We start from the raw sequence: 22,835 nt of genomic DNA, 5'->3' as shown, positions 1-22,835 counted from the left end.
ATTTTGATCTCATTGCTGCTGTCCAACAGCAGAACGCCTGGGGGCATCCTCTTACAGTAATGAGCACAAGTACTGGTATCATTATTGCTATATTTAAACACCCATGGTTGGCAGAAATGTGCTAAAGTCTGGATATAACATCGTTAATCATGTCGTTGTCCCTGCCCAGGGCAACTGCTACTGAAAGGACACACTCACATGACGAGGAAGACAGCAGATTGGTGGTTGAGAGCTGAATGTCACTTTGCTGACCTAGAGAAAGAGGTTTAGGGTGTTGGCTATGTTTTCTAAAGAGTATCCAGCAGATTTCATCTTGTTTACTAACTTTCCATATTTTTTTAAATTACAGTTTTATACTTATTATTATATCTCTTTTTAGTTTTCCTCACAGGAGAAAAAGCCAATTCAGTATTAAAACGCTACCCAAGAGCTAATGGACTTTTTGAAGAGATAAGGCAGGGCAATATTGAACGTGAATGCAAAGAAGAAGTCTGCACATTTGAAGAAGCAAGAGAAGCTTTTGAAAATAATGAAAAAACTGTAAGTATATCGGCAATCTTTTTTAAATGTTCACAGATTTGCCTACCTTTGTGATGTGTATTTGAAACCTGTATTCCCAAATTGTGTGCATTGCTATCATTTAAAAACTACCCTCCCAAAGAACTAACTCTGAACGGGGCCTCTAACTAAGCCACCCGACTCTGCGGGTCGGAGGTCTAGTTTCACTTCCCTGTGTGCTGGTCTGTCTTTGAGGGCTCCATTGCCATAGGACCCTGCTGAGTTGAGATCGATCATCTGAGCAAGGGGGAAGCATGATTTACACAAGGCTTTGTTCGGGAAAGTTATAGATACCATTATGACCATACCGTGCTTCATGTGGGAGAAAGTGCAGAGGAAGCTGACGGATAGTGATGCTGTTTTAAAATGTTTTACTCCTTAGGTAGGTTTATTCCTAGGTATTTTATTCTTTCTGTTGCAATGGTAAATGGGAGTGTTTCCTTAATTTCTCTTTCAGATTGTTCATCATTAGTGTATAGGAATGCAAGAGATTTCTGTGCATTAATTTTGTATCCTGCTACTTTACCACATTCATTGATTAGCTCTAGTAGTTTTCTGGTAGCCTCTTTAGGATTCTCTATGTATAGTATCATGTCATCTGCAAACAGTGACACCTTTACTACTTCTTTTCCGACTTGGATTTCTTTTATTTCTTTTTCTTCTCTGATTGCTGTGGCTAAAACTTACAAAACTATGTTGAATAAAAGACCTGTATGCAGAAAACTATAAGACACTAATGAAAGAAATTAAAAATGATACAAACAGATGGAGAGACATACCATGTTCTTGGATTGGAAAAATCAACATTGTGAAATTGACTCTACTACCCAAAGCAATCTACAGATTCAGTGCAATCCCTATCAAACTACCAATGGCATTTTTCACAGAACTAGAACAAAAAAACTCACAATTTGTATGGAAACACAAAAGACCCCGAACAGCCAAAGCAATCTTGAGAAAGAAAAATGGAGATGGAGGAATCAGGCTCCTGGACTTCACACTATACTACGAAGCTACAGTAATCAGGACAGTATGGTACTGGCACAAAAACAGAAAGATACATCAACGGAACAGGATAGAAAGCCCAGAGATAAACCCACGCACCTATGGTCAACTAATCTATGATGAAGGAGGCAAGGATATACAATGGAGAAAAGACAGTCTCTTCAACAAGTGGTGCTGGGAAAACTGGACAGCTACAGGTAGAAGAATGAAACTGGAACACTCCCTAACTCGATACACGAAAATAAACTCTAAATGGATTAAAGACCTAAATGTAAGGCCAGACACCATAAAACTCTTAGAGGAAAACATAGGCAGAACACTCTATGACATAAATCACAGCAAGATCCTTTTTGACTCACCTCCTAGAGAAATGGAAATAAAAACAAAAATAAATAAATGGGACCTAATGAAACTTAAAAGCTTTTGCACAGCAAAGGAAACCATAAACGACGAAAAGACAGCCCTCAGAATGGGAGAAAATATTTGCAAACAAAGCAACTGACAGAGGATTAATGTCCAAAATTTACAAGCAGCTCATGCAGCTCAGTATCAAAAAAACAAACAGCCCAATCCAAAAATGGGCAGAAGACCTAAAAAGACATTTCTCCAAAGAAGATATACAGATTGCCAACAAACACATGAAAGGATTCTCAGCATTACTAATCATTAGAGAAATGCAAATCAAAACTACAATGAGGTATCACCTCACACCAGTCAGAATGGCCATCATCAAAAAATCTGGAAACAATAAACGCTGGAGAGGGTGTGTAGAAAAGGGAACCCTCTTGCACTGCTGGTGGGAATGTAAATTGATACAGCCACTATGGAGAACAGTATGGAGGTTCCTTAAAAACTAAAAATAGAACTACCCTACGACCCAGCCATCCCACTACTGGGCATATACCCTGAGAAAACCATAACTCAAAAAGAGTCATGTACCACGATGTTCATTGCAGCTCTATTTACAATAGCCAGGACATGGAAGCAACCTAAGTGTCCATCGACAGGTGAATGGATAAAGAAGATGTGGCACATATATACAATGGAATATTACTCAGCCATAAAAAGAAACAAAATTGAGTTATTTGTAGTGAGTTGGATGGACCTAGAGTCTGTCGTACAGAGTGAAGTAAGTCAGAAAGAGAAAAACAAATACCGTATGCTAACACATATATATGGAATCTAAAAACAAATGGTTCTGAAGAACCTAGGAGCAGGACAGGAATAAAGACGGAGATGCAGAGAATGGACTTAAGGACTCAGGGAGGGGAAAGGGTAAGCTGGGACAAAGTGAGAGAGTGGCACTGACATATATACACTACCAAATGTAAAATAGCTAGCTAGTGGGAAGCAGCCACATAGCACAGGGGGATCAGCTCAGTGCTTTGTGACCACCTAGAGGGGTGGGAGGGAGGCACAAGAGGGAGGAGATATGGGGATAGATATGTGTATACCTATAGCTGATTCACTTTGTTATAAAGCAGAAACTAACACACCATTGTAAAGCAAGTATACTCCAATAAAGATGTTATAAAAAATAATAAAACATTTTAGTTCTACAAAAGAAGAGACATATCAGAACTCCCCTACCCACTCTGACAAGATACCTCTTCATCTCTCCTTACTCTAGACCAATTGCTGTGCAAGGAGAACAGGGATGAGAAAGCACAAGGCAGTGGTATACTTTCTCTGGAACTGCTTTATGGTAGGAAATGACATTACCAGTGGTTGCCATTATATAAAGATCCATTCCTGTACGCTAACCATGAAAATAACACTACATGCGAAACAAGTGATGTCAGATGTGATAAAGGGACATCAAATAATCTCAGGAGCAGTGGATGCAGAAGTTTTAAAGAAAGAGGATTTGTTCTCTTGTTAGGTAGAGAAGGATCCAGGGCGTAAGAGGAAGGAGTTCAAGGAGAGATTATCAGAGAGGCAGCATTGCTAGATTCCAGGGTGCACAGCAAAGGTAAAATCAGTTTATAAAGTGATAAGTTGTGAGCATCATGGCTTTTAAATCTTAAGTCCCACAGTTAAAAACAGGGGAAAGAATATATCACCCATGATGCCATTATGCAATCACAAAGCACTGTTGGCTTTTTAATTTCTTTCCAGCTTTTTCTTCTGTATCTGCTTACTTCTTGCAGGGTTTTTTTTACACATTTTTTCTTCTTCTTAATATATGTTCATTGTAGAGAAATTGAAAATGTAGTGAAACATAAAATGAATAAAATCACTTGAATTCTTAGCACCATCAGTTTTATACTTTTGGTATTTATCATTCTAGCCTATTTTTAGTATAAATTTTTAATAAGAACAATAGGATTATAGTATAAATGGTGCTTTGTAGCATGCAGATTTTAATTAAAAACTAGCTCATGTACTTAAATGGAACTTAGTTTTTGATATTGTGATTTTCCAAAAAAAAAATTTTAGATATTCTACTGTGGTTTTCATAAAGCTAATGGCTTTTCATCCTGCTTTATCATTCTCCTTTAAAGGAATGGTAAGAACTTTAGTGGGAAGATACTTTGAGACTGTGTAAATATTCTGTTCTCCACCAAACTTCTACCTACTAGTTTTTGTGGGGTTTTTTTAGTGTGTAATCTTTTTATTGCATATAGAATTTTGAGCCTGAATTTCCCTTCTGAATCCAGAACATTATTGAAAACAAGCATATTTAAATGTCATTAGGCTTTTCTCCAGGTACTAGTATTTTTACAGTCATCAAACAGCATTCTTAGTACTACATGAAGTATATAATACTTTGAGATTGAACTATGGAATATGTCAGGACTTAAATAAACTTTGTAAATATACACTGGCTGTGGATCGTGCACATTAGTCAGACATGATTTCTGCCCACCTTACATGGCATTTTGCTCTCACATACATTTCCCCTCTCAGCTAAGTTTAAGTTCAGATTATCATAGCAATATGTATAACGGGTTTATTAAAAGTCCTAAGATTTGTGAGATACAAGTAGAAATCAACTTTATTTTTCCTTTTCAGTAGAATTTCTCCTTCCACTCGTTCCTAGAGTTGATCTTGAGTGCAATCAGTCCACAGCTTTTTTATGTGTTGTTTCCCTTATTTTGTATTTTCAAATGAGTTCCAACCTTACCCTCTAGTTTTAATGTCTGCTGTTGATAGTTCTTGACTGAATCAATTAAATTCTAGTTTAATATAACGCTAAATGGTGGATTTCTGACTCAATCATTCTGTGTACGTTTGTTAGTTGGCATTCCACTATGGGCAGGAACTTTCCCTTTATCTATCTTTCATAGATCATTTTATTCAGTGAGTTATAATTCATTGCTGTCAGTGTTTTTTGTTTTTTGTTTTTTTTTCCGGTACGCGGGCCTCTCACTGTTGTGGCCTCTCCCGTTGCGGAGCACAGGCTCCGGACGCGCAGGCTCAGCGGCCATGGCTCACGGGCCCAGCCGCTCCGCGGCATGTGGGATCTTCCCGGACCGGGGCACGAACCCGTGTCCCCTGCATCGGCAGGCAGACTGTCAACCACTGCGCCACCAGGAAAGCCCAACTGTCAGTGTTTTGATCAAAATGTCTCAAATTTGGTTAATGGAAGTTTCTTCAAACTGGCTTCTCTGTCTCTTTGACATGTCCCTATCAGTTTTTCTAGCACTTTTTAACTTTTTGGCCCAACAAGGTGTCCAGGATAATCTTGTACTTTCTCTGCCCCAATCTTGGAATTGGCTGTTTCTCTGAGGAGCCTTTCTTACTTATAGTTAGGAATAATATTTAGAAACCAAGATCTGGGAGCTAGAGTGTTCTCATTGCTATCAGAGTATCATTGCTTCTGGGCCTTCCAGCAACAGAGCTAGGAAAATAATTACACACATGTATGCACATAAATGTGTGTATGTGCATGTGTGTGGTGTATGGACTTGCATATTCATCCTGCTGATCTCCGATTCCAATACCCCTCAGGGTTCTTCTTTGTTTTCCCCATTCTGTATTTGTAGGTGCGATGTAGATATTCTTTGTAGATATTCTTCCCTGACTTTCAGTAACATCAATATATTAACTCATTTGCCCAGTTCTACAACACACATACAGTGGTTTCAGAATTTTAATACCCATATCGTAATAGGGAGGGAGAAAACATTTATATTCATCCATCCATCTATCCATTCTGGAAGTCACTCCATATGTATTCACAGAGATTATCCTATTTTTAAAAATCTGTATAGTACTTCCTAGTAAGGATGTGTCACAGTTTATTCAACCAGTCTACTGTATTTAGGCATTAAGTAGTTTCCAGTATTTTTGCAATTACAGATAATGCAATTACAGATAATATCTGTATTTTGCAAATACAGATAATAGTAAATAATTTTGCATTATTGGAAGTATATCTTCAGGGTAAATTCTTAGAAGTGGATTGCTCATCAAGGATTGATGCATATGTACTTTTGTTAGATATTGCCAGAGTACCCTCTGTAAAGCTTGTACTATTTTACATTCCCACCAGATATTTGAGAGTGCCTATTTCCTCACAGTCTGACCAGCAGAGTGTATTTTAAAAGCGTTGACATTCTTTTCAATCTTTTGGGTGTGACGTGGTATCTTGGTGTTGTTTCAATTTACATTGCTCTTATGAGTGAAGTTGTGTATTTTGCCATGTGTTTATGGGCCATTTTTATATCTGTCTTGTGAATTGCCTTTTGCCCATTTTTGTATCAGATTTATGGTCTTTTTTTCCCTGAATTTTTAATAAGTATATTAGAGATACTATAGCTTTTATTGGTGATATATTTCAAATATTTGCTTACAGTTGTCATTTATATTTTGACTTTGCTTATGGATTTTTTATCATGCAGTTTTTTTTTTTCATTTTCATTGTAGCCATAAATTAAATATTTTATTAAATCCAGATTTTTAATCATAGTAGAAAACCATCCTCTTATGCCCTGGTTATAGAGGAATTCACCCAATCTCTTCTAACATATTTGAGTTTTTACATTTAGATCTCTGATTCAATTACAGTTTATTCTTGGGTGTGGTGTGAGTTATGGATCTGATTTTTTTCACATAGCTATCCAGTTGTCCAAACACAATTTATTATGAAATCCTTCTTTGCCCCAGTGATTTAATTACCCTTTATCATATACCTAATTTCAGTATGTGCCTAGTCAATTTCAGGATTTTATATTCTAGTCCATTGGTCCATCCTTCTGCTCAAATGCCAGTGCCACACTGTTTTATTTATAGAAGATTTTTAGTATACTTAGTATAAATTAGAACTAGTTCTCCTTATAAGCTCTTCTTTTTCAGTGTTTTGTGAGCTATTCTTACATGCCTATTTTTCCATATAAATTTTAGTATTAATTTTTCTAGCACAGAAAAAACCCATTTGTCAGTATTTTTATTGGGATTTCTTTCAGTTTGTAAATTGATTTAGGGAGAACTAACATCTTTAAGATATTAAATCACCCTCTACAAGAAGAGATTTCTATTTGTTGAAATCAGTATTTCTCTCTTTCAGGAATGTTTTATTGTTTTCATCATATAAGTTTTGCACAGTTCTTAGGTTGGTTCCTAACTATTTCTTTGTTGCTACTGTACATGGGTTCTTTTCCATGATATATTCTAATTGGTTATTATTTGTGAATGTGTAAGCTATTGATTTTTTTAAAACTTATTGAGTTATAATTGACATACAATTAACCACACATATATAAAGTATACAACTTGGTAAGTTTTAACATATGCATACACCTATGAAACCATTACCACAGTCAAGATAGTGAACAGATTCATCATTCCCAAAAGGTCCTTCTTGCCCCATTGTAATTCCTCCTTCCCACCTCTCCCCATGATCAAGAGCACCCCAAGGCAATGATTCATCTGACTTCTGTCACTGTAGATTAGTTTATATTTTCTAGAGTTTTCTGTAAGTGAAATCATACATTATACACTGTTTTGTCTGACTTCTTTTACTCTGCATGATTATGTTCAGATGTCCATAGTGCACATATCAATAGTTATTCATTTTTATTGCTGAGTAGTATATCATTATATGTATATGGACATTTGGGTTGTTTCCTGTGTGGGGTTATTACAAATGAAGCTGCTATTAACACTCATGTACTAGGTTATTGATTTTTTAAAATTAATAAACCATATATTTATTTTGACTTGAGTTCTGAGAAATCCTGTGGTCCAAGTTATACTTACAAGGATGCATTAGATTTTTTAAAACTTTTGAGATAATTATAGGTTCTCAGAAAACTGCAAAGATAATACAGAGAGGTTCCATGTAGCCTCTACCCAGTTTCCCTCAGTCATTACATCTTACATAATTGTAGTACAGTATCAAAACCAGGAAACTGACATTGGTACAATCCGTGTGTATAGTTCTGTGCCATTTTATCACTTGTGTAGACTCCTGTAACCACCACTACAGTTAAGATGCAGAATTCTTTCATTTGTACAAAATCTCCCTTAATAGTCGCACCCCCCCCACACCACCACCATCCCTAACCTGTGGTAATCACTAATCTGTTCCCCACCTCTGTAATTCTGTCATTGCAAGAATGTTATATAAATGGAATCATATATATGGAACCTTTTAATATTGCCTGTTTACACTCAACATAATGCTCTTGAGTTCACCCAAGTTGTGTGTATATCAATAGTTCATTCTTTTTTATTGCTGAGTAGTATCCCATGGTATGGATGTATCACAGTTTGTTGAACCATTCACTCGTTGAGGGACATCTGGGTTGTTTCCAGTTTGGGGCTATTTTAAATAAAGCTGCTGTGAATATTTGTGTACAGGTTTTTGTGTGAACATAAGTTTTTATTTCTCTGGGGTATAATTGTTGTATGCTAAGTATATGTATAGTTCTTTAGGATACTGACAGACTAAGTTGTCATTGTATAAATTACTGTTTTAAATTCCCACCAGCAGTGTTTGAGTGATCCAGTTTCTCTTCATACTTGCCAGCACTTGGTGCTGTTACTGTGTTTCCTTTTGTAGTCATTCTGATAGACGTGTAGTGATACCACATTGTGGTTTTAATTTCCATTTCCTTAATGGCCAGTAATGTCGAACATCTTTTCATATGCTTATTTTCCATTTATATATCCTCTTCTGTGAAATCTCCTTTCCTTTTTTTTTTTTTTTTCTTTTTGCGTTACGCGGGCCTCTCACTGTTGAGGCCTCTCCCATTGCGGAGCACAGGCTCCGGACGCGCAGGCTCACGGGCCCAGCCGCTCCGCAGCACGTGGGATCTTCCCGGACCGGGGCACGAACCCGTGTCCCCTGTATCGGCAGGCGGACTCTCAACCACTGCGCCACCAGGGAAGTCCCCTTTCCTGTCTTTTGGTTATTTTCTAATTGGATTGTTTGTTTTCTTGTATTTTTGAGTTTTGAGAGTTTTCTGTATATTCTAGATACAAATCCATTGTCAGGTATGTGTTTTGTAGGCTATTGATTTTTATGTGTTAATCGTATACCTTACTACCTTACCGACCTCTTTTATTGCTTTCAAGGTGAAGGATGATGTTTTTATTGCTTCCCTCTCTGGCCCTTATGCGTGTCAGTGCTTCTCTGTATCCTTTCCTGCCCTCAGAGACAGGATGCTGCATTTCAGCAATCTTCGAAACAAATAGAAGAAGAAACTCTTTCAGCAATTGCTCAAGCAATTCTCCGCCCTCTCCAGCATCACCTCTTCCTCTCTATAGAATCATTCTCATTAGCCTACACACCTCTTAGGAAAAAAAACTCTCTTCACCCTACATCTCCCTTCAGCAATCAGCTCATTTCTTGAAACTCTGCTCTGTCTGTACTCACTCCCCTGGTGAGCTTTCCTAGTTTGTGGCTTGAAATGCTAATAACTCCCAAATTTATATCCTGGAGGGTTACCTTGAACTGCAGACCTGGGTGACTAACTGCCTACTCAACATCTCCTCTTGGAATTGGATACATTTCTACGTAGACAAATTTGTGTCCCTTCCCTCCAAATCTGCTTGTGCCACAGCCTTTCTGATCTCAGTATGCAGTAGTAACGCATCCATCCATCTCTTTGCTAAGCCCCAAACCTTGTTGCCATCCCTGACTCTTCTCCCTTTTTCATATCCCCACTCCATCTGCCAACAGTGTTGGTTCTTACATGAAAGTATATTCAGAATAGAGCCACCTCTCAGCCTCTCTACTTGTTACCACTTTACATCCAAGCCACCATCACTCTGTCATTCGTATGATTTCTTGGCCCCCTCCTCATAGGTCATTCTCAAAAGAGCAGGCCAGAATGATCCTTTAAAGTGTCTTCTCTGTAACGGCTTCCTGTCTTCCTCAGTACACATCCAAGTGCTCAGAATCACCCACAGGCACTAAACGATCAGTCCTCATCCCTCTCCCCTCCACACCTCCACTATGGCTGCAGGTACTTCTTTATCTCATCTCCTATGACACATCACCCCTTAATCACTTTTCTGTGGATTCCTTGTGGCTCCTTACACACACATAGCACGTGTCCTGTCTCAGGGCTTTGGCACTTGCTCTTTCCTATTCCACATGGATGTTTCTGAGCTCCCTCATCACTCCCCGTCAAGTTCACTTTCTCAGTGAGGAAGTATCCTACTTTAAATTGCAACCTCTTGCCCCTTCTGGGAATTATTTTTCTTCTCAGCACTTACCACCATTTGACATCTATATGTTGTATTTGTTTATCGGTGCTCTCCCCCCAGAACTGTTAGCTCTGTGACAGCAGTGTTTCTCTTCTGTTTTGTTCATAGCTGTGGTCTTTAGCATCTGAGACAGTGCTGGCACATAATGGGAATTAAATAAATATTTGATGAAGGAATGAACGAATGGATTGGCATATTATGAAGTATATTTAATTCATAGGAAGTAGTGATCTGAAACTTGTTCACAAGTTAGCTGATAGATGTGGACTTAATTTAAAACGTATTTTTTATTATGTTGGTGTTAGGTTCCTTTCCTTCTTTCTGGTTTACGGCCTGTCATCTGAGTTTGCTTATGCCATTGAAACCATACCATTTACAAAAAGGTGTAATCAGGGGATTTTGGTCTAGTAAGTGTAATAGAAATGGGATTCTGATCATCTATTTCAGAATATTGTTTGTTATTTGTTAAGAAGGATCTGCTCTGTGTTAAGAAGCATTTGAATAACATAGTATCATCTTTGAAGTTCACTTGATTAATCCAGGCAGTGAAGAAAATTATTGACTTTTGGCATTTGCTTTCTAGTCTTAGAGTACATACTAACTATCTTTTTGTTTACTAAAATTTATCACTCAGGACAGTTTTACTCATACTTAATTTTCATCATCCCCACATTTGAACTGTGTGAAGTTAGAAGTATGCTTTCAGTAAAAATTCTTTTTTGGTAATTTCTTACCTAATTTGGAACATAAGTCTAATTATAAGATACAATAGAAGAAAATGTGTTATACCTCATGGTCCTCCTCTTCACCAATGTAGAAATTTGGTCAGATTTATTCGGATGTTATCTGCTGAGTGCCTACTGTATAACAGACACAGGACATACAACAGTGAATAAGCTGACCCTCCCTCCTGACATTTGAGATCTGGGAGAAACAGCCTGTATACTCACATAAGCAGTACTTAACAGAATGCCCTGCACAAATCCTCTGCTTGGAAGATCACATGGACCTGATTTGGTGTCTCAGCTCTGCCACCTACTGACTCTATTGCTTTGTGCAAACATTTCACCTTTCTAGGCCTCAATTTCTGTACCTTTAAAAAAGGAGAAATTACACCCTCAGCATTAGGTTTGGAGCTGTGCGCTTAGCTTAGTGCCTGGCACAGAGAACGCCTTTGATAAATATATTTTATTCTAATTTTTAGGTGCTGAATTATAATCACTTTATTTCAGAATCATTATTCGATCTCTACCATTGTTTTCTCTCTTTTCCTCTCTACAGGTCCCCCAGGGTACTTTGCATTTTGGAAGTTTTAATCTTGAACTAACATGAACAAAATAGTAGTAATTCTTTAAAACAACCATTTCAGAACTTTTCTTGACAAATTATTTCTAGTTTATTTGTGCTTGACTTTCCAAAATGGCTGTCCTCAAACTTGAGAGTGCATTAAGAATCGGCTTGGTTGCTTCTCGAAACTGCACAGTCCTCCTCAATGCCCAGATCTGGGTCTCTTATACTATACCACAGCAAAATAAATCAGGACTCTTTGGGGGAAATGGCTGATTCGAGGGCTGGAGCAGGGAGAATACAAGATGAGCTGAAGTGTACTGTAGTAACAGAAAGTAAGGAAGTACTCAAAGAGCAAATGAGAGCATGTCCAAGAGGCACAGGAGCCAATCTGAAGGAGTTCTCAGAGGCCAAAGGCAGAACAATTTGAATAACAAAATAAGTGATGTAGTATTGGATTATAACCTAAAGCATATAATAAATGCTTGAGTCCATAATGATATAAATAAATGAATAAATAGGTGAGAAGAGACAAATCTACAGTACACAAGAATTCCAAACTGTGTATGTAAATACCCCCCTCTCCAGGAGGCAGAGCTTAATTCTCTGCCTCTCTTGAGGGTTGCTTGGTCTTAATGATCTGCTTCCAAAGATTAGAGTATGGAAAGTGGAGGGAAATACCTTACTTCTCCACTTACTTTGCCAGTGGAGAAAGCTGGCAAACCACTACCTTGACAGGGTGATCAAAGTTAGCATAACCAGCGATAAGTCATGTATAGCATGTTATGAGAAGGGACTTCACCTCTGTGATATTTTCCCCCCAAAGCAATAACCCCAATGGAATTATGAGAAAATTACCAAAGACATCCAAATTGAGATATATTCTACAAAATACCTGACCCCTCATAACTGTCAAGGTCATGAAAAAGAAAAAAAGACTGAGAAACTGTCATAGAACAGATGAGACTAAAGATATATGACGATTAAGTGCAATGTGGATTGGATTCTGGAACAAAAAGGTCATTAGTGGGAAAACCAGTGAAATCCAAATCCATTGTTAATAGTAATGGACCAATATTAGTTAATTAATTATAACAAATGTGCCATCCTAATGTAAGATGCTAACATGAGGGGATACTGGGTGAGGGGTACAGAGGGATGCTCTGTACTATCTTTGCGATTTTGCTGTAAATCTAAAATTATTCCAAAATTAGAAAAAAATTTATTTTAAGAATGCATAGTCCAGGGTCCACAGGTCTCCATAGGGCCAGGGAATCTGCTTTAATGAGCAGTCCTGGGGATTCTAATGTAGGTGATCAGCAGATTACATTTTGTTAGATTGTAAAGCAAATGGTTTAACTAAAACTGCTTAGTTGGAATACTCAAAAAGCTTTGCAGCGGGTAGTATTTGTGGGGGTGCGGACGATTGTCCTGTCTGGGGCTGTCCCATGCCCTGTGCACTCCATGCTCCACTCCTCCCCCAAGCTGTGTCTGCAATTTAGAAACTGGGTCCAAGGATTTTAGTCTAAGTCCAGCTATTCCTTTTTGGATAATACCTCTCATTCCAAAGTGTTGCCTTAAATTTGTCTTGTGTGGGAATTATTAAAAGAGAAATTGAAGAAACAGATATGCAGTGCTCCTTCATACTAGGATATGCTACAAAAGCTACATAGGGCATCTCTGAATTCAGAGCCCATGGCAGGACGTACGTAGCATGTAGACACTTTTGGGTGAAGATGGTGATTAACAAGAAGTGCTCAGTGTCTGAGGTATTTAACAGTTGGTCACTAGTTCCCTGGAGATTACTCGTCACACCTGCAGGCAGAAACTTGGATTCTTTGACATTGTTAGGGGAACTCCTATTTCACTTAGCTTCTCATGATCCACTGATGGCCCTTGAGCTACTGATTCAGAGCTTTGCCCTTTGAGAGCTGAGGGAATTTAGGAAGGTAGAGTCGAGCCTGGGCATAGACATATAGGGGCCAAACAGGGGGCATCAGTGTGGCTGTCTCCCAGTCATACTCTATGCATTTCCATCCAAATCTTTCCACACCTTCCCTGGACCCATCCCAGACCCTCTTGGAGGAGCCAAATATGAAGTTCCCTTTCAGCCACAAGGGGTCTTTCCTGGGGCTCCCATGGGCTTTGTCACTGTTTCTTTTCTTTTTTTTTTTTTTTTTTGTGCGGTACGCGGGCCTCTCACTGTTGTGGCCTCTCCCGTTGCGGAGCACAGGCTCCGGACGCGCAGGCTCAGCGGCCATGGCTCACGGGCCCAGCTGCTCCGCGGCATGTGGGATCTTCCCAGACCGGGGCACGAGCCCACGTCCCCTGCATCGGCAGGCGGACTCTCAACCACTGCGCCACCAGGGAAGCCCTGTCACTGTTTCCTTTGGGATCTCTTGAGAGTAAGTTAAACAGGACCAAAGTCTGTTATTTTGTGGAATTGGTATTCTGAGCTACCAGAAAGATCGGGAAGGTCTGACAGCATGTTGTCCATTATATGATCATTTAAGGTAAGTTTTTATTGATTATATTGTCGATGTTGTTTTTAAATTTGTGGTGAATTTTATTCTCTGGCAGTTGGGCCCTTTTGTAGATTATAAATCCTATGTAGTTTCAGTTATTCTTTTCAGGTTATGGTAGTAACTTAATTTGGAGGGTTTCAGCCTGCATATTAACAAAGCAGTGGACTTGCTCCAGTGTGGGTCTCTCCTGCCCATGCCAGCAGTCTGTTAACCTTGACCTGAAGTTACCTCAGCACGTTTCTTGTCTTAATGCCAGTTAATCTTTTTTCAGACCTCCCCTCAGAGACTGGGTACTGGTGGGGCTGAGGGGTCCATTGTTTTGTCATTTGTAGAATCATCTGCATCATAGATTTAATATAACTCTGCGTATCTTAGGCAGCGATGTCCAGTTAGTGACGCCCTGTTTAACCTCCAAATATGCTGCTATTTACCCCCCGATTACCCTCGAGACACATGTGGAATTTCAGAGCTCATCAATACTCATTAGAATTAGTTTGCCCAGAAGGAGTTCTCCTAATAGAGCTGGTAGAAATTCAAGGGTTCCATGGGAATATCACACCAGAGTTTAAGGTCACATAAGTGATGAATCAGGTGTCTGAAAAGACCCTGCCTTGCATGACCACTCTAGTTTGATAGTGTAGACTCTTATTCGTTGAAGACAGGCAAATCTCTTACCTTTCTAGGCACTTTGGGACATAAAAATTCCTATCCATTCTCTTCCACTTGAAAGTTGAGTGTTGGATTCGCTTTAGGTGCTCACCTTTTCCTCCTCTGCTCCTTCAGCTTCTGCTAGACCTTGACCTGAAGATCGTGGAGGAAGGAAACGGTCATGATCTACTCTTTAACCCTTGCCCCTTCCCATTTCTCTCTCCTCTGGTATTTTGAGGACCTGGGAGAAGGAAGCGGAAAGGGGACAGATGTCTCTAACTTAACTGGTATTGCTGTCACCCCCTCTTGGCTGTTGCTGATTCTTTGGTGGGCCTAATTATACGTTGGGTGGGAGATGCACAGTGTTCTTCAAGGGCTCCTAGAAGAAGCCTCCCCACAACACAGTTCCAAGAATAGGACTCATGACTCTGCACTGGCCTCTCTTGCACCCTTCCCCAGCTGGCTCCTATCCTGGTATGCACACCTCACTTCCTCGTTGTTGAGGCCGTCTGCCTGGCAAACAGCCCTCTGGGGCAGAGTAGCAGCAACATAGCTCAAGTTTTGCACAGTATCCACCTAACTTATGGGAAGTACTTACACCCTCATTTTAATCCTTGGAAGTAGTCTGCTCTATTGCTGACCCTGTTTCCCACCTTGCTTTTCCTCATATCCACCCTGTGGGCACAGGGGGCAGGAGTGGGGCACATCGGCCATTCCACTGCTTAAGCAGATGTCCACTTGGGGAATGGTTGTTAGTGTTCTCCTCTTGCAAGTACCCTACATGTGGCTTTCTTAGAGCTCCCCTTAGTAGTTCAGGGTCTTAGGGTCTAAACAACTTTGAATTTATGAAAGTGTGACCAACCAACCTAGCATGTGCAGTGGTGATCCTAGTGGCCTCGTCAGCCACCATGCCACTGCTTTGGAGTGCCTGATTGCTTGCTAGGCAGTACTGTCACTGTTAGAAACGGCTCATGCTATCCAATAGTGGCGTTCAGTCAGTGGAATTGATGAGAATGAAACTTTCACATTCAAGCTGGGATTTGAGTAGAACCCTAAATCAGCAACTTTGCTTGGTAAATGTTTAACGCACCTATTATTTCATCTGAAAGATGGTGTCACATGCCTCCCATGGCATGCTAGGAGGAGGTTAGCTATGAATTCAGAGAACAGGGGTTTACCTGTTACCCAAGGAATTATATTCCTTAGCCTAATACATTAAACCTCTCTCTCCAAAGAAGTAAAAGAAAGAAGAAAAAAGTCAGAAACCACCCATTCTAGGATGAGGCTGAAGTGTTGTAAAATGATACAATATCCAACGGAAAATGCCAGTTTTTTTTAAATTAATGTTTTCCATATTTATGCATAATACTGTGGACCATTAGGGCCACAAATAAATTACCAAAAAGTTTAAACAATTATGAATAATTTAAAAAAGTAGCTACTTTGATAAATATACTAAGGCAAGTGGATGACAAAACCCAATATGTTTTACCATATTTCATCAATTCTCTAATCACTTATTCACATTTTAACTTCTGTGAAATTGAGGTGCTGCAGCTTACAATCAATGACATGTGTTTGAAAGCATGTTTTTTTCTTTTTTAATACAGAAAAAAAGTGTGCTTTTCAATCCATGGTATATTTGATAAAATACAGCAGCCAATCACCACCCCTGCGCACTCCTCAGAGATTCCCATCTGGATGGGGCCACTACTGTAAATCAATTTCTGTTACAGTGGGTGGCTGCTGATTTAATATTGGGGGTGGTAACTGGTCCTTTCCCCCAGCGTTAGGGCACAGTTCCTCTAGTGTTAGGGTGCAGCTCCCCCAAGGCAAGACTTCTGACCATGGTTCTCATGGTTGGAATATCAGCAACTGTAAAAATAAGATTCAGTTTAGTGGGATAGGGAGGGTGGGAGGGAGACACAAGAGGGAGACGACATGGGGGGATATATGTATACGTATAGCTGATTCACTTTGTTATACAGCAGAAACTAACACACCATTGTAAAGCAATTATACTCCAATAAAGATGTAATAAATAAATAAAGTGACTATTGATTAAAAAAAAGATTCAGTTTAGCCACTTGCAAGGTACAGTAAAATCCGTGGCAAAGGAAATTAGAACTTTGCAATAGCCCTATATTGTCAGCCATAGGTCTTAAGTACCATCAAGCTGAAACAGGGCATCTCTTCCCCTAGTGCACAGACAGCCACCTGCAGAGCAAAGAGGGCTCCGCCTTTTCTTGAATTGTATGCTTCTTGAATTGTATGCTTCAGAGGGTTGCACTGTCATAACTTAACATAGCATTACTATCTGAATGTTAAAATATTACCCCATTCCCAAAGCTAATATTTGATACCAATCACTGCTCATCATGAATAGACTAAAGCCTGATTTTTCTTTCCGTTCTATTATTGAAGAAAGGACTCATGGAATAGGCTCCAGTCATTGTTATAACTGATAGGGTCCAGGAAAACCAAATAGGTCACGCTCTTCATTTCACAAAGAAGGAAATAACAGCCTCAGAGAAGTTGTCAGTTTGCTCATTTCCCCACAGCAAGATATTGATTGGTCCAGCCCCAAGTAGGACCCAGGTCTCCCCGCCCTGCCCTCCCCTCCCTCTGCGTTGAACACAGTTCCCTCCTAATTTAATGGGTGATGGTTATGCTGGGGTTTCACAGTGGAGCAATTTACCTCTAGGCTTCTTATGCCAGTTCTTATTAGGCCATTAGTAAAGGCACATCACAATATGCTTATTCAAGCCCAGATATGATCGAAATGGAAAAGCTGGTGGCTGGTTCATACTCTTAGCTGTATTTTTATTTTTACTGTTTTAAAATGCATTAGAACAGGCAAAGCAGGTGACATTCTTTGCATCTGTAGACCAGTATTGTGAGTGCCAAAAAGACCAATGATGCGCCCGATTTCTGACTGGAGTTGGAACTCGTGGCTTTTGATTCCTAGTCAAGTACTCCGGAGCATCATACCATGTAGCTGACATAGTTGGAGCACAAGGCAGGAAGAAAAGAAAAAGAAAACCTAATAGAACTTGCAATATAATAGGGACAACTGGGAAAGAATATAGAGGTTGGCTGAAATTTCCTGTTACTATCTGAGAAGTGGCAACCTGAACTCTTGGACAGTTTTGAACTTGTTTGGTTTAATGGTGAGATCATTTTCAAGGGAGCTGTCTTTAAGCTAGATAAACTGATGAGGTTTCATTATAATTCTAGAGTAATGTCTGAAGAGGTAGAAGAGATGATAAAGAATTCTATTTAAAGTTAGTGAAACTTTTCAATTCTATAGAGATTCATTTTTATTACTTTGAAAGACGGATTACATTATAAAGATCCAGGTACATACTAATGACTAAAATGAGATAAAGTAGTAAGAACAACAATTCCCCACAAATCTAGGATTTATATTAGTTTTTCATTAAAACTGTTCCATTTTGCTGTTTTGTATTTTAAAATATTAAAATCCAGAAACTAACACAACACTGTAAATCAACTATACTTCAAAAAACAAAAAGAAAAAGTATCCAGGGTAAACTTTAGACGAAACTGAGATAAATAATTATTTACTAAGAATTGTAATGTCTCTTCAACTTACTATAAAGAGGTACTTTGTTCCAGTATATGCCATTCTCTTTGCCTTTTCCACTCCACCGCCTGTTGTATTACTCATTTCCATTATACTAGAAATCCTGTGCTCATTGCAGTTTGGTCTGAATTGTCCTACCACCAACATTCTTGGTGAGAAAAGAAAGTAATTGCTTGAATTAATGTATTCTAAGTTGCAATCTGTGTGGCAGATAGTTGATCTAAGAACCATTTTACCCCCTTCTTCCTTGCTAAGAGAACCCCAGTTTGGGGGAGTAATAACATACCCAGGTGCTAGAGGTGAATCATAGTCTAATCATGATTCTGGTCTAGTCTAGTCATTGCCATGACTAATCACAGCAATACTGTTCCCTTTCCATAATCTGTAGTAATGTTTTCTCCCTCATTCTTGATATTGGTAATTTGCCTTCTCTCTTTTTTCCTGATCAGTCAGTCTAGAAATTTCTTTAATCCTAAAGAGTCTGTGTTTGGTTGTATTTACTTTCTCTATTTTTTGTTTATTTTCTATTTCACTGAATTTTCCTTTCTTGATTGTTCCTGACTTATGCTTTATTTGGGTGTTTATTGCTCTTCTTTTTCTTGTTCCTTAAGGGCGATGGTTAGATTTTTGATTTTACATGTTTTTTTCTTTTTTAATTTAATCGTGTGTGATTTGAATCCTTTGAAATATACTGAGACTTGGTTATGGCCCAGAATATGATTTATCTTGGTAAATATTCTATGTGTACTTGAGAAGAATGTGCTTCTAAAGAATATATTTAAAAGTTTCTTCTCTTCTGTTTCATGTGTATTATTTCTTCCTCTTTTCCTTTTCTCCTCCTGATTTATAAGAAGTAATACCATACTGGTTGCCTGCAGAAAGGAGACCAGTGTGGCTTTGAACCATGTGACTATATTACCTATTCAGAAAATTTACAGTTTTAGAAATTTTAAAAAAATGATAATTGAATCATGGTAGTGGTTAAACACACCAAAAACATCTACGCACACGCATGCACCCACACGCACACACCCCACATACCCTAAAGGGTATCATTAGCACACCAGAAATATGAGGAATTCTTGGAAGATAGGAAATGGCAGATACAGTCAAATTAGTTAATTCAGAGAATTTGAAACATCTGCGGTAGAAAACTGAGGCCATTCAGACACACTTCAGGAACAGTCACCAAAACTGAAGCATTGTACAGAGTCCTAGGTCAGCAGTGAGATGAAAGACCTAATCTATGAACGGTACATGTTTCATCCTGCCCTGAGCCTCCCCCACCCCTGCTTCCATTGGGCATAAGCACCTGTGCCATTTGACCACCTTTAATCTCCCAAAACTGCACTCCAAAGACAGTGAATGAGCTTAAGATACCTGTAGACCTGCACAGAAGGGAAACATCAGGACACAGTTACCTCGAAGGGAAAAACATTTGTCTTCTGATGTGAGAAATTACATCTTTCTTTTGGCAACAGTGAGGGTCTCTAGCCTACCTGAAAGCTCCATGCCATGTTCCCGCAAAGGAGGCCACTGAATAATTGACACGCTCTGCCCTCCCATTCCAAGGAGGAGACTATAAGTGAAATGGATGTCCGAACTCTAGAGCTTATCCGTGCTAATTACCGAGGCTAATCAAATGAGTCCTTTCTTCCTAAGTTTAAATGAACAAAAAGGCTTGCCAGACATTGAGGAAAGTAAAAGAGAAGATCATGATGAACAAACACAACTATTTCTGCAGAAAAAGCAAATATAATACAGGAAACAGAATAAATCCAAATTCATATTCTCAGAATTTTAAGGAAGATAGTGGGTTTATAAAATGAGAGCAGGGTGCTATAAGAAGGAGCAATTAGAGAACAAGAGAAAGCCCTTGGAAGATAGAAATATTATTGCAAAATTTAAAGATTAATAGATGCCAGGTGCTCGGCGCAGTCGGCCTGCCTCACCCAGGCCTGGATGAAACCTGGAACACAGCTTTCGTGCCCCGCCCTCCGTGCACATCGACCCTCCCAATCCCCCTCCCCCCCCCCCCGTAACGGAACCGGAACCTCCTTTCCCCCCTCCCAAACCTGGGTAATGGGCCGCTCTTTCCGTCCATCCCAGAGCGGCCGCCCTCTTCGACCACATGGGAGCGCTCCGAGGCAGCTACCGCAGGCCCCGCGGCTTCACCTTCACGCTCGCCACACTGCCCGCGCCGCCCTCGCAGGTGCGCCAGAACTACCACCCCGACTGCGAGGCCGCTGTCAACAGCCATTTCACCCTGGAGCTCCACGCCTCCTTCGTGTGCCTGGCCGCAGCCTTTTACCTCGACCGCGACGACGTGGCCTTGAAGCACTTCACCCGGTTCTTCCTGCACCGCTCCCACGAGCACAGCGGGCGGGCCCAGGGCCTGATGGGCCTGCAGAACCAGCGCGGGGGCCGCCTCCACTTCCAAGACATCAGGAAGCCAGACAGTGACGAGTGGAAGAGTGGCCTCAAGGCCATGAAGTGCGCCTTGTTCCTGGAGAAGCTCCTGAACCAGAGCCTGCTCCACCTGCACCAGCTGGCCACCGACATGAGCGACCCCCACCTGCGCCACTTCCTGGCAACTCACTACCTCCGCCAGCAGGTGGCGTTCATCAGCGAGCTGGAGGGTCATGTCACCACCCTGAGCATGATGGGGGCCCCGGACGTCGACCTGGCAGGGTCCCTCTTTGACAAGCTCACCCTGGGCGACAGCGACAAGAACTGAGCGTGGACTGGACTTCCCCAGAGCCACGGGGTGACCAGAGTGCTGGTCACCATGCCTGCCATGCACACAGCAATAGTGCCCTTGCAGAAGAAATTCGATTTTTTTTTTTTTTTTGCAACAAGTGCAGGACTCTCTTTTCCTGGACTTTATCACTTAAGTTTTTTTCTTCCAGTTTTTCCGTTTCTTCCAATAAAGTTATTGGTTCATAAATAAATAAAGGTCTCTGGTTGATTCATGTGGGCAAATCTCATTTTTTAAGCTTTAAAACAGGTATCCAGGAGTCTCTGAACACAGCCATGCCCCAACCATATGCAGCTCAGGATCTCCACTGGGAGGGAGAAGGTGTTCCATGGGGCCCTGGAACACACAAAATCAGTCTTGCCCTTATAAATAATGTGGGTATATGGGGGTAGACTGGGGTGGGGTGGGGTGAGGTAGGGGTCCTTGGTGAATGTGGGTGCATGTGCATAGTAAAAGTATAGAACCATAGCCTGAAAATCATGATTGCAGTTGCCTCTGGGGAAGAAGTGAAGGGAATAGGATTGCGCAGGGATTAAAATAAAGGGAGTCTTCAGTTTCACCTGAAATGTTCATGTTCATTAAATTATGCAAATACTATTGGTTAAGTATGAGTAGCAAGATGGGGGGTGGAGGGGTTTGGAAGTCTGAATGGTGGAGTATCTCTTTGACAAGTTCACTCTAGGCAACAGTGATAATGGAAAAATGAGTGTTAGGCTGTCTTGCTCAGAAACAACGGGGGTGACTTCCCATGGTCACCAATGCCTGGCATGCATGTTATAATAACAAAACATCCACTTATATATATGTTTTCTTTCCTTTGTATCGTATGTGTATATGCATGCATGTGTGTGTGTGTGTGTGTGTGTGTGTGTATGTGTGTATTTTAATTCCAACCAGCAGCAGAGTTCATTTTGAATCTCTAGACTACATTCTGAATGTTTGCTTAGGAAGACGCCCTTTGTTGAAAAGCAGTTCGGCGATCACATTACTGGAAATGATATAGCTGCTTCCTAGACCTTTCCTGAGCCTGGCTGTATTTCTGCCCTTGGGTTTCATATATCCAACTTTGATTTAGTTTTTGTTATTTGCTACCAAGAGAACCAAAGCTAATATGTCTTATTATCAACACGCTTTTACCAGCCTCCACTGTATTTACAGTAGAGTAAATAGCTCTTCTAGGGTAATAAATGACATTTTTCTCTTTATCCCTACTACGGAGCCCACTGAAAGGGAAAAGGATCAAGGGTAGAAGGGATCAAATAAGAACAATTGCCCGGTTGATTCGTGTGTGCAACTCTCTTGCCTTTAAAGTTTTAAAACAAGTATCCAGGAGTCTCTCCAGCTACCCATGCCCGGTCCACATGTACCTCAGGATCTCCACAGAGGGAGGGAGAAGGTGTTCCATGGGACCCTGGAAAACACAAAATCCGTCTTCCCCTAATAAAGAGTGTGGGGGTGGCCGGGGCCCTGGTGAATGTGGATGTCTCTACATAGTTGAAGTATAAAAACATGCCCTGAAAATCATGATTGGGGTTGATCAGGGGAAAGAGTGAAGGGAATGAGACTGGGCAGGGGTTGAAATAAAGGGGGTCTTCACTTTAATGGTTAATTCTGGATTAGCAAGATGGGGGGCCCTGGAAGCCAACACGGCAGAGTCCCTCTTTGAAAAGCTCACCCTGCGCTACAGTGTTAAGGGAAACTGAGCCTTAGCCTGTCTTCCCCATAGATGTGAGGGTGACTTCCTCTGGTTCCCTATGCAGGACATGCAGTTGTCCTTAGAAAACCT

General features: G+C 40.4%; 2 protein-coding genes across 16 annotated transcripts in view; both read left to right on the top strand.

Annotated features, from left to right (window-relative positions):
* The window catches only part of PRRG1 (proline rich and Gla domain 1), a 229,482-nt gene that overhangs the window by 175,456 nt on the left and 31,191 nt on the right, over positions 1–22,835 (top strand). For 14 of the 15 annotated variants that reach the window (XM_089904993.1, XM_089904994.1, XM_089905003.1 and 11 more), the window contains one exon: positions 380–540. In XM_089904993.1, the coding sequence (XP_089761119.1) occupies positions 380–540 (161 nt within the window). Of the gene's footprint in view, positions 1–379; positions 541–1,323; positions 20,414–22,835 lie in introns of those variants that run through there. The other variant, XM_089904995.1, reaches the window with a different exon arrangement.
* LOC149744352 (ferritin heavy chain-like) lies at positions 455–21,432 on the top strand. Its single transcript, XM_089905016.1, has 2 exons — positions 455–540; positions 20,401–21,432. The coding sequence occupies exons 1-2, from the start codon at positions 530–532 to the stop codon at positions 21,026–21,028; spliced, it is 639 nt and encodes a 212-aa protein (XP_089761142.1). The 5' UTR covers positions 455–529; the 3' UTR covers positions 21,029–21,432.

This window comes from Delphinapterus leucas, chromosome X (genome assembly GCF_059928025.1).
Source record: "Delphinapterus leucas isolate spDelLeu-1000000601 "Yukka" chromosome X, BTC_Dleu_Yukka2, whole genome shotgun sequence".
NCBI classification, from domain to species: Eukaryota; Metazoa; Chordata; class Mammalia; order Artiodactyla; family Monodontidae; genus Delphinapterus; species Delphinapterus leucas.
Note: the sequence above shows the minus strand (reverse complement) of the source record. Positions and strands in the feature narration are given on the sequence as shown.